Genomic DNA, 12,563 nt, shown 5'->3' with positions numbered 1-12,563 from the left:
GGGAAGTGGTGTCCGCCTTGAAGGGGTCTTCCCTGCGCAGGGCCTCTGAGAGGGCCTGCTCCTCGTCTCCACATACTTCACGCTCTCACAAGCGTACTAGTGGTGCCTCGTCTGACTCTTCCATTGAGTCTTCAGATAGACGTGGGCGTTCCCCTCGTGGGTCCTGCCCCCCCTGTCATCTTGGCACAAACGTCGCTCCTCCAGAGGACGTTCTTGGAGTCGCCGCTCTGCCAACGCCGGAGCCGCGTACCCGGTCAGGGTCGCCCCCCTCCAGAACTGCCTCTACTCGTTCACATTCTCCTGGTGAACTGGCGGACGAGGCTTCCGAGCCGGCATCTGACTCAGAGGACCGCTCGGACTCAGTTGAAACGGTGAACTCATTGGTGACAGCCATAAGAGACAACTTTCACTTAGAGGACCCAGGATTTCCGGATGTCACTCCAGGAGTATCCTTTCATCGTGCTAAGCCAGCACCTCAAAGGTTCAGCTCTCACACTGACTTTGAATTCTTGAATCTGCATGGAAACATCCAGACAAGAGGTTCCCGGGAATCAAGACGATTCAAGAACGTTATCCATTTGACAAGGACTTTGTCACTAAGGTGGTTTCCCCTCCCTCAGTGGATCCACCGATCTCCCGGATCTCTAAGACGACTACACTGCCTCTGGCAGATGCCGCTGCCTTCTAAGATTCCACGGACAAGAAGGTAGAATCCTTAGCGAAGTTTGCCTCTGAAGCAGCTGGCTCTTCTCTTCTTCCCATCTTCGCCTCAACATGGGTGTCCAAGGCCCTGTCGGAGTGGTGCCAAAAGCTCCATCAGGGTATCTTAGCGGGATCCCCCCCCAGAGGATCTGTCTGTTCTGACTCTCCAATGCTCTAAAGCTGGGGACTTCCTGTGCGCGGCTTCCATGCAGTCAGCCCGTTGTTCTGCCTTTGCTGTGGGTCACCTAGCAGCTCTCCGCCGCTCTATGTGGCTTAAAGCTTGGAATGCGAAAGCTGCTTCCAAAAGGTCTCTCACTGAGCTTCCTTTTACGGGTGGCCGTCTTTTTGGCAAGCGCCTTGATGAGATTATCTCTGAGGCGACGGGAGGTATGAGTTCCTTGTTGCCTCAAAATAAGGCTCGCCCTTCTTCCCAAAGGAAGTCCTCTTCCTTTCGGTCCTTTCGGACCTTTGGCTCCAGCAAAGGGCCCGGGCAGGCGCCTTCGCGGGACAAGAAGGCTCCCTCGTTCCGGGCGCGCCCGTCTTGGAAGTCGGACTCCAACCGGTCCGGCCATTTTGCGCCCAAATCAGGTAACCGCAAACCCACTTCTGCATGAAGTGAGGCCCCCACCCGCATTTTTTTCAAGGGTGGGAGGTCGTCTCTTACTTTTTCAAGAAATTTGGACCTCACACATTCAGGATTCTGGGGTCAGGGACGTGGTGTCCAACGGTTACCGAATCGAATTCGCCTCCCTTCCGAGGAATCGCTTTTTTCGATCCCGGTCTCCTTCTCTGGCGAAGCAATTTCGAGAGGCTCTCCAGTCTCTGCTTCTCCAGGGGTTATCGTTCCCGTTCCTCCAGTGGAACGGTTTCGGGGTTTCTATTCCAATCTTTTTGTGGTTCCCAAGAAGGACGGTTCTGTGCGACCAATCCTGGACCTCAAGCATCTCAACCGTCATCCTCTTATCCGCCACTTCCGAATGGAATCTCTCCGTTCGGTGGTGGCGTCCCTGGAACAAGGGGAGTTTCTTTTATCGGTGGACATCAAGGATGCCTACCTCCATGTGCCAATATTTCCAGGCCATCATCGGTACCTCAGCTTTGCGGTTCTGGAGGGGCATTTTCAATTCGTAGCCCTCCCCTTTGGTCTGGCCACGGCTCCTCGGGTCTTTACAAAGATCCTCGCGCCAGTTATGGTCCTGTTACGGTTGAGGGAGTCTCGGTGATACCCTACCTGGACGACCTTCTCATCAAGGCTCCAACCAGAACCCAGACATCACTCTCCACACTGTGGATTGCTTCGGGTGGATGGTCAACCGGGACAAGTCAGTCCTCTGTCCTACCCAGTCTCTAACCTTCTTGGGACTTCGCTTCGACACGGCCTCTGCCCGAATTTGCCTCCCGCCGGATAAGCATCTGGCGCTTCTGTCGGGGGTCCGCTCCCTTTGGACCCAGGTCTCAGTCCCCAGCCGCACTTGTATGGAAGTCCTGGGTCGGATGGTGGCAACTATGGAGGCCGTACCCTTTGCCCAGTTTTATTACCGCCCCCTTCAACTGGCAATTCTCTCTCGATGGGACAGGTCTCCTCTGTCCCTCGATATTCAGATTGTTCTCCCTCGCAGGGTCCGTCAGTCTCTGCTCTGGTGGCTCCGCTCCCCCCTTCTTCTCCAAGAATGGTCATTTCTTCCCCTTCACTAGCAGGTAGTTACAACGGATGCCAGCCTGTCGGGCTGGGGCTGTGTGTTCAGGAATTGGACGATTTAGGGACTCTGGTCTCCCCGAGAGACCCTTCTTCCGATAAACATATTGGAATTACGGGCGATTCTTCTTTGTCTTCTTCATTGGGAGTCCCGTCTTCAGTCCCGTCCCGTCCGCGTCCAGTCGGACAACGCCACGGCCTTGGCGTACATAAATCGACAAGGTGGCACTCGCAGCTCGGCAGCCATGGTCGAGGTGACCAAGATTCTCACCTGGGCGGAAAGCAAGGTTCCAGCCATTTCGGCGATTCACATTCCGGGAGTGCTCAACTGGGAAGCGGACTTCCTCAGTCGGTCCTCACCCGACCATGGCGAGTGGTCTCTACATCCAAAGGTGTTCGTGCAACTCTGCGACCTCTGGGGGATTCCGGATGTGGACCTCTTTGTGTACCGAGACAATCGGAAGATCCTTCCTTTTGTGTCCAAGTCCCGGGACCCTCAGGCTCTGGCCGTGGACGCCCTAGTGATTCCTTGGGCGGGGTTTGCCCTATCCTATCTGTTCTCTCCCCTTCTGCTCCTTCCCAGGGTGCTGAGGAAGCTCAAAACAGAGGACGTCCCCGCCATTCTGGTAGCTCCAGATTGGCCCCGAAGGTCGTGGTACGCCGACGTAGTCAGGCTCCTGGACGACGCTCCACTGCGCCTTCCGCTCCGTCCGGACCTGCTCTCTCAGGGTCCTCTTTGCCACCCCAATTTACAGTCGCTGCATTTGACGGCGCGGCGGTTGAGACCGCGGTTTTGAGGGCCCGCGGGTTCTCTTCCCAAGTCATTCACACCATACTCAGGGCTCGTAAGCCCTCCTCCGCAAGAATTTACCACCGTACTTGGCAGTCTTATTTTCGTTGGTGTGAAGCTTAGGAGTTATCCCCGGTAAACTTCTCGGTTCCCAGTCTTCTCTCCTTTTTGCAGTCGGGTTTGAAACTGGGGTTTTCTCTCAGTTCCTTAAAGGTCAGGTTTCGGCCCTTGCTATTCTTTTCCAGCGGCCCATGACTTCCAATTCTCGTGTCCGGACCTTCCTTCAAGGGGTGGCGCATGCTGTTCCTCCTTATCGGTCACCCTCTCCCCCTTGGGACTTGAATTTGGTTCTGAGTGCCCTCCAGGGTGCTCCCTTTGAGCCCCTTAGAGAGGTGTCTCTCCGCCTCCTTTCTTGGAAAGTGGCGTTTCTTGTTGCTATCACCTCCATCCGGAGGTCGTCTGAATTGGCAGCTCTCTCCTGCTGTTCTCCGTTTCTGGGGTGATCCACCAGGACAAGGTTGTTTTCCGTCCAGATCCTTCCTTTTTGATTAAGGTGGTTTCGGCCATTCATCTCAATGAGGACATCGTCCTCCCGTCTTTTTGCCTTGCTCCTTCTCATCCTAAGGAGTGCTTTCTACACAAGCTGGATGTAGTTCGGGCTGTTCGGTCTTATCTCTCCATCACTTCTTCGTTTCGTCAGTGTGATTCCTTTTTCATCCTTACAGAAGGTCGTCGTAAGGGACAACCTGCTTCCAAGGCCACCATTTCTCGGTGGATTCGGTCTGCCATTTCAGAAGCCTATCGCTGTAAGGGGAAGATTCCTACTTTCAGGGTTGTGGCTCATTATACCCGTTCTGTTGGGGCATCCCGGGCTCTCCAGAATTGGAGCCTCGGCCTCGCAGATTTGCAAGTCTTGTCGTCTTTGCAGACTTTCTCGAGGTTCAATCGAGTTCATACCTTCGCATCGGCTGATGCTAGTCTGGGTCGTAAAGTGTTGCAGGCGGCAGTGGATCGTCCGTCTGCCTGACTGCTTATCTGCCCACCCAAGGGACGGCTTTGGTACGTCCCACGGTCTGTGTCCCCCAATGGAGCCGATAGAGAAAAGGAGATTTTTGATTACTTACCGTAAAATCTCTTTCTCGTAGGATCCATTGGGGGACACAGCTACCGCCCTTTTTGGGGTTTCCTTTGGTTCTCTGTCCGAGGGTGTGTTCGGTTATGTTTTTTTTCTTCTGGTTCTTGGACAGTTTGGGTTTTTTCTTGACCTGTTGGTCTCCTTCTATTGCTCTGGAACTAAAACTGATAAGCTCAGGGCCTGCTGGGAGGAGCCGACTTTTTTTTATTACCATAGTGTCACACCTCCTAGAGACAGCAGCATACACCCACGGTCTGTGTCCCCCAATGGATCCTCCGAGAAAGAGATTTTACGGTAAGTAAACAAAAATCTCCTTATTTTAGTGCTCCCATTTTTGATTTGTCTGCTCCCTTTTTTTTTACAGGTGTAACTCAGCAGTTGACATTCGCAAAACAAGATGCTTCATATGGTGCCTGGATCAACACACCGTCCAGCACATGGTAATGTAAACATATACCATTTTTTTTAACCCTTCTTTAATATAACCTTTACCTAATAATTTACTATAGTACCAGTTGGTTGCCTATTTTGCTCATCATTCACGATTCTGGTTCCCTCTGGTCTTACCATATCTATTTCTCTTCAGGCTCACTGCGTACGTGGTCAAAGTATTTTCCTTGGCTTCAAGTCTTATAGATGTTGATAAAAATTTGATATGCAATTCAGTGAAGTGGCTTATTCTAAACAAGCAAAATCCGGATGGGGAATTCAGAGAAGATGCACATGTCTATCATCAGGAGATGGTGGTATGTATAAAAACCTCACCAAACTCCAACATTACAAGTAAAGGGCATGAAAACATAACTCTCTAGGTTCTCAGACCTAATGACCCAGGGACATTGTGGGAGATTTATCAAAACCTGTCCAGAGGAAAAGTTGCTGGGTTTCCCATTCCCATAGCAACCAATCAGATTGCTTCTTTCATTTTTAAAAAAGCCTCTGAAAAAATGAAAGCAGCGATCTGATTGGTTGCTATGACCAACTCAGCAACTTTTCCTCTGGACAGGTTTTGATAAATCTCCCCCATTGTTACGAACCCCCGGACCAACAAGACCACTGTGAAGTAGAGAATACTCTTATTATGTCCATTATAATACACTTCTCAATATAATTTTTCATATTTTAATTTATTAATTCTACCAATGTGATACTCAATAAAATACTTTTTAATACATTCACCTTTCCTCAAATTTCCCTAAACAGTCCATTTTCTCACAGTACAGATTCAATACATTCTGCCAACATGCTAACAAAATCCTTGGTAGACTGCAATTCCCATCACAACATAAATACAGTAAAACCTTAAAAAAAATAAAAACTGTTTTTTTTGTGTGCCTAGCACCAGTGTTACTTGGTCTTCTGGGCCAGCATCCACCTACATTAGAAGCAGCAAGCAAACAAATAGAATGTCCAGCTCACAGCGCCCGCAGCGCCTGGACTGGCGTGGGCAGCGCCTTTAATGAAGAAATGCAAAGCAGAAGAATGTCCAGCGGATTCTTTATTGCAAAACTTCAGCACATAGGTGACAGAGAAATAAGTGACGCGTTTCGGCCCTGGCGTCGGGCCTTAGTCATACCTGATTACATACATGACTAAGACCCGACGCCAGGGCTGAAACACGTCACTTATTTCTCTGTCACCTATGTGCTGAAGTTTTGCAATAAAGAATCCGTATCCATCTACTTGCACTGGACATTCTTCTGTTTTACATTAGAAGCAGAGGTAGGGTCCTAGAAGCCATCTTCAGTGAAGTCCAGATCCTCGTACGGGGGCTAAAGGGTGAAAATCAGTTTAAGGGCACATTTCCACTTGGCGTATACGCAGCATATTTCCCGCTGCGCAAAATCAGCAGCAGCAGCTGGAAATACCCGGTGTATCCCTCACTCACCATACACACAAGGCTTTCCGGCGGCGGCCCTATGCGTGCAGTGAGTTTTGGAGGCGGAGACTGTGACGCGCGCCTCCGCCTCCAAACTCACTGCACACATAGGACCGCCGACGGAAAGCCTGGTGTGTATGGTGAGCGAGGGATTGGCAGCGTATTTCCCGCTGCTGCTGCAGGTTTTGCGCAGCGTGAAATATGCTGCGCATACGCCAAGTGGGAACATGCCCTAACAGGTAGGTTTTTGCTGTGGATAGCCAGCAGATCCAATCACACAGATCAAGCTCATTGTAATTCCATAACGAAAGCCCACAACATGTTCAATATTTCACACTAAACATGTGAATAGGATATAATGTGCCTCAGCGGAAAGTTGGTTGATTTTAGGATTTAGGGAGGAATTTTGACAAAGTATAAACATTGTCTCTGAGAGTAAAGCAGACTTGGAGGGGGGAGATGCAGCTGCAGATGTTTTTCAGTGTGATAATGAAATGCAGTAGAGGTAGAGCAGAAAACGGAAAAAAAACTACATGAACCTTTGCAAAGATATGAGGTGGAAAAGGAAAGTTATATTCCTCAGGTCCTCAGGATAGACCTACAATTTCTGGCTGCATGCAGTTTATTTTAAATCTACAGCTGCCTAAGGAGTGAATGTAAATGTTTTTTTCTATTATGTTTTGTAAATGTATTGTTATTTTTTTTATATAGGGTGGTGTAACAAAAGGTTCTGCTGAGCTGGATTCTAGTCTCACAGCCTTTGTACTTGTCGCCTTACTGGCAAGTGAACGGTCCTGTGCTGACCAAGTTGGAGTAAGTTTCTCTGTTTTATTTAATACATTGCTGTTGGAGAGTCACCCTTTTTTACACTTATTTATGTTTTTGCCTTTTTGTAAGCTATCGGTAAGATGATAATTTAATATCTCTTTCAAAACTTGGTCTTTTAATTGTTTACACCATATATTTTAGACACATACACAGGCCTGACTCAGATATGGGGGGGGAACTTATCAAGGGATTTACACTGGATTTTTGGTGTATATTTGGCGCAAAAAAAAGTTGCATGTGCAGGCTGCGCGATTTCTCACAATCCAGCTGTTTTACAAGAAATCTATTTTTTACTTAGCTGTAGGCAGGGATTTACTAACTGCGACTTTTAATCGCAAACGGCCTAAAAAGTCACAAATCTACACCCCAAAAAAGTTGGCTTAGAAAAAGTAGCGTAAAATCCTGCCCGCATCTAACACCCACTGGCCGCCCACATTTATCACCCGCCTCCTGCATCTATCACTGGCTGCCCGCATATACCACCCACTGTTGTAAGACTACAATGCCCTTACAGTGAGGACATACTGAGAGTTGTAGTCTTGCAGTAGCTAGCTGGCGGGGGTAAATGCGACCGGGCAGCGGGTGGTATATGCGGGTGGTATATGGGGGCGGTATACATGGTGGCATACTGAGGGCGGTGGGTGTATGCAGGGGGCAGCGCGTGATAGATGTGGGCGGGCAATGGGGAGCAGAGCCGGCAGGCCAGTAACCTACAGCCCTGTAGTTTCATATTCATGGTAGCCATCATGAATATGAAACTGCGGCGCTGTAGTTTCATTTTTCCCTCCGAACCCCTTAAGGACGCAGGGTTTTTCAGTTTTTGCACTTTCGTTTTTTCCTCCTTACCTTTTAAAAATCATAACCCTTTCAATTTTCCACCTAAAAATCCATATTATGGCTTATTTTTTCCGTCACCAATTCTACTTTGCAGTGACATTAGTCATTTTACCCAAAAAGTCATGGTGAAACAGAAAATCATTGTGCGACAAAATCGAAGAAAAAACACAATTTTGTAACTTTTGGGGGCTTGCAGTTCTACACAGTGCATATCTCGGTAAAAATGACACCTTATCATTATTCTGTAGGTCCCTACGGTTAAAATGATCCCCTACTTATATAGGTTGGATATTTTTGTACTTCTGGAAAAAATCATAACTACATGCAGGAAAAGTTGTACATTTAAAAATGTCCTCTTCTGAACCCCATAACTTTTTTATTTTTCCACGTACAGGGCGGTATGAGGACTCATTTTTGAATCTGAAGTGATCTGAAGTTTTTATTGGTGCCATTTTTGTTTTGATTGGACTTTTTGATCACTTTTTATTCATTTTGTAATGGTATAAAAAGTGACCAAAAATAAGCTTTTTTGGACTTTGGAATTTTTTTTACGTGTACGCCATTGACCGTGCGGTTTAATTAACGATATATTTTTATATTTCGGACATTTACACACGCGGCGATACCACATATGTTTATTTTTATTTTTATTTACACTGTTTTCTTTTTTTTATGGGAAAAGGGGGGTGATTCAAACTTTTATTAGGGCAGGGGTTAAATGACCTAGTGCAAAAAAAAAAAAAAGAAAAAAGTGATATGTTACTCAGGACCCAATCCTGATTATGTGCATATAATTTTTATGTGTCTCGGACCTATACATCCAGAGATATAAGCATTTATCTGCTGGTGAGTTACTTTTTCATTGTGCAGGCTGGAGGGGGTGTGTCAGTCTGTCTCCCTCACAGGAGCAAGCCTGGGCAGTCAGCCAATCAGTACTCTCTACTCTGTAACCCTTTCCTCTCTGGTTTTATGCTGTGTCATGTGTCAGAGGAAGATACTTGGAGCTTGCCTGCAGTAATCAGAAGACATTATGGTGAATTCATAACAGGATAAAATGTATAAATATAAGAATCGATCTTTATAAAATTAGTGCAAGGATTTTTTTGATAAAAATACATCATTTTTATGAATACATGTTCTATCTGTTTTACCTTCTCCTAGTAAAGCTGGATGCTAATCAGCATAACTGTCACTATGTGTGTCATTCATCGTTCACAGATTCCTTAATGTCTGATCAACTTCTTTGTCATTCAGGAGTCAGAGAAAGCTTTGACTATTTCAGCATGCTGGGAGTTGTAGTTTACAACTGAAGCTGCAATGTTTGTAAATAACTGTGTTAGAGCAGTGTTGCCTCCAGCTGTTGTAAAACTACAGCTCCAAGCATGTCCAAACATCCTTTATCTGTAGTTTTGCATACACAATAGAAATCTCCTATACTGGATACCGGTATGCTTTACGGCCGGTATCCAGTATGCTGTAAAATCTAGACTAGTCTGTCTGGCTAAAAGACAGGCGACCCCTAGTGGTGGCTATTTTGAGCTTGAATTTCAGGTGAAAATGTAAATTTTTTTTAACAGGTGCATATTGTGAAATGTCATATTATAATGAGTCCTGCAATGTATGAAAAGTTTTTAACAATGACAGTGCCTCTTTAACACTTTTCTTTTACTTTTTTTTTGCAGTGTTATAGCTCCTATAGGTACCTATAACAATGCACACACTGATCTCTCATGCTGATCACTGGCGTGTATTAACACGCCTGTGATCAGTGTTATCGGCGCTTGACTGCTCCTGCCTGGATCTCAGGCACGGAGCAGTCATTTGTCGATCTGACACCGAGGAGGCAGGTAATAGCCCTCCCGGTGTCCTTTATTCTGTTCGGGATGCCGCGGTCCCAAACAGCCCGACTGAGCAGCCGGGTTACTTTCACTTTCACTTCAGATGCGGCGGTCAGCTTTGATCGCTGCGTCTGAAGGGTTAATACAGGGCATCACCGCGATTGGTGATGTCCTGTATTAGCCGCTGGTCCCGGGCGTTGATAGCCACCGGGACCGACCCGATATGACGTGGGAACACCGCATGACCCCGTGGCATATCGCAGGAGCCGGCGGAGGACGTAAATATACGTCCTTCGTCATTAAGGGGCTAAAGCTGTGATTGGCTAAGACGAGATAGTATTTTGTTTAATAATAATAATAATAATAATAAAACGGTTAACGAAGGCTTGTGGGGGAGTGTTTTTTTTTTAATAAAACATTTTTAAAAATGTGGTGTTTTTTTTTTTAGTTTTCTTAACAGGATTAGTAGTGGAAGCTGTCTAATAGACGGAATCCATTACTAAGCCAGGGCTTAGCGTTAGCCGCAAAAACAGCTAGCGCTAACCCCCAATTATTACCCTAATACCAAGTGCCACAGGGGTGCCGGGAAGAGCTGGTACCAACAGGCCGGAGCATCAAAAATGCTCTCCTGGGCCTAGGCGGTAACAGGCTGGTGTTATTTAGGCTGGGGAGGGCCAGTAACAATGGTCCTCGCCCACCGTGGTAACGTCAGGCTGTTGCTGGTTGGTTGGTATTGTGCTGAGAATTAAAATACGGGGAACCCTATGTGTTTTAAAAAAAATTATTTCTCTATCGGCTCCATTGGGGGACACAGACCATGGGTTTATGCTGCTGTCTCTAGGAGGCTCGGCTTGACACTATGGTAACCAAAAAGTAGGCTCCTCCCAGCAGGATATACCCGCCTCCAGGCCACTGAGCAATTCAGTTTTTGCTTAGTGTCTTAAGGAGGTGGACACTGGTCTGGTGTTCTCCAGACCAGGTCTCATATTTTTTATTTTTTAGGATTAGGGAATGTGTTAGTGATTTATTCCTTTTTCTTTCTGTTTTCAGGTGGGGTCTCAGGAACTGCGGTTCGCTGTTTCCCCATTGCGAGAGGTGGCAGGCATCTTGGATGTACTGTTAACCCCCTCTCGCCAACGGTCAGCGATTGGGGTTGTACCTCATGGGTCCGGGTCCCCCAACCTCCCTGTTCGCCTCGCTATGAGCTTGGCTTGCTGCAGGAACAATACTGACTGAATACTACATTCTGAAAACTTCTTTAGGTAAGTTCTCCAGCATAGGTGAGTATTTTTCTCTCCCTAGGTCTTGCAACAGCTGGAGACCCCTGTTTTTGGACCTATCCTCTGAAGCTGGGGCTGACCGTGGGATACTTTATTCTGCAGGGGGATTGTGTTTTATTATATGGGGGAGCAGTGTGTCTAACGGGCAGTGTTTTCACAGTAAGGGGCACTTTATTTGGCAGTGTGTGTGATATGTATGCACCGCAGGCTTCTCTCTGCGGGCGCCTTTTTACTTTCACTTTTTACTTTCGCCTTTTTACTTTTTTACGGCACTTCGCCCGCTCCGTTCCCCGGGCGCATAGCAGCTCACTACAGGTGGCTTGTGCGCTCGGGGTTCGGAGCGGGCGCCAATGTTAAGTCCCGCTGTATTCTTCAGTGGCCCGGCGGACATTAGCTCCACCCACTAGGCCACATAAGCGCTTCAGCAGCGCGAAATGAGTCTCCAATCAGCGCCGTGCCCGCGTTGGGAGCCGTGCAGGGGCCAATCACAGCGCCCTTGCCTCTGACCCGGCCTCTTCCTCCTATTGGCCGGCGTCTTTTCTCTCTCCTCTCAGCACGGTGCAGAGTTCTCCTTACAGCAGCTGCCTAGGGACACAGACTTTGGTGAGACTGTACATTTTTTTTGCTATGTCCGGCACCAGAACCATTCCTCCCTCAAAGCAGATATTGGGAATATTAGTTACCCATTACGTTTGTAAAAACTGCTCTGCAAAAATGCCAGGTTCTGCTGAACCCATTTGTTCTGCCTGCTCCACTGCTCCCCCAGACCCCCCTACTATTTCTAACCCAGGTGCTCCTTCAGACCCAGTGGGTTCGGCCGCCCCTCCAGCCTGGGTTTCCTCCCTCTCCCAGTCTATATCCGACTTGACACAGGTCTCCCGTTCTGTAGTGACTGCCTTGGAGAGGTCTACCCTTCATCGGCCCTCTAGAAGGTCCCGTTCCCCTTCTCCCTATGCTTCACATTAGCGTAATAGGGGTGTCTCCTCTGACTCATCCCCTGAGTCTTCTGGCAGACACGGGCGTTCCTCTCGCAGGTCTCGCCCGACTGCTTCTTCAGGCCACATGCGTCACTCTTCCAGAGGACGTTCCCGTGGTCACCGCTCTGGCTCTCCTGAGCCACGTACCAGGTCGGAGTCTCCCTCTTCTAGGGCCGCCTTCACTCGTTCGCACTCTCCTGGAGAACTGGCAGACGAGGTTTCCAATTCGGCATCCGATTCAGAGGACGGTTCGGACTCAGTGGACACGGGGAACTCATTGGTTATGGCCATAAGAGACACCTTTAACCTAGAGGACCCAGGAACTTCGGACTTAGCTCCAGAAGTATCCTTTCATTGTGCCCGACCGGCACCCAAAGTGTTCAGCTCTCACGCTGAATTTGATGCCATTCTAGAATCTGCCTGGAAGTACCCTGAGAAGAAGTTTCAGGGACTGAAGAAAGTTCAAGCGTGATATCCTTTCGCCAAGGACCTTGTCTCCAAATTGACTTCCTCTCCATCGGTGAATCCTCCGGTTTCCCGCCTCTCTAAAGCTACTACTTTGCCGCTGGCGGATGCAGCTGCCTTCAAGGATCCAGCAGAC

General features: G+C 48.1%; 1 protein-coding gene across 2 annotated transcripts in view; it reads left to right on the top strand.

Annotated features, from left to right (window-relative positions):
- Positions 1-12,563, top strand: part of LOC130367668 (complement C3-like) — a 126,399-nt gene that overhangs the window by 73,225 nt on the left and 40,611 nt on the right. For both annotated transcript variants that reach the window (XM_056570242.1, XM_056570243.1), the window contains 3 exons: positions 4,688-4,763; positions 4,910-5,069; positions 6,914-7,015. In XM_056570242.1, coding sequence (XP_056426217.1) covers positions 4,688-4,763; positions 4,910-5,069; positions 6,914-7,015 — 338 coding nt within the window. The remainder of the gene's footprint in view (positions 1-4,687; positions 4,764-4,909; positions 5,070-6,913; positions 7,016-12,563) is intronic.

This window comes from Hyla sarda, chromosome 4, assembly GCF_029499605.1.
Source record: "Hyla sarda isolate aHylSar1 chromosome 4, aHylSar1.hap1, whole genome shotgun sequence".
NCBI lineage: Eukaryota > Metazoa > Chordata > Amphibia > Anura > Hylidae > Hyla > Hyla sarda.
This window is presented reverse-complemented; position numbering and strand designations above follow the sequence as displayed.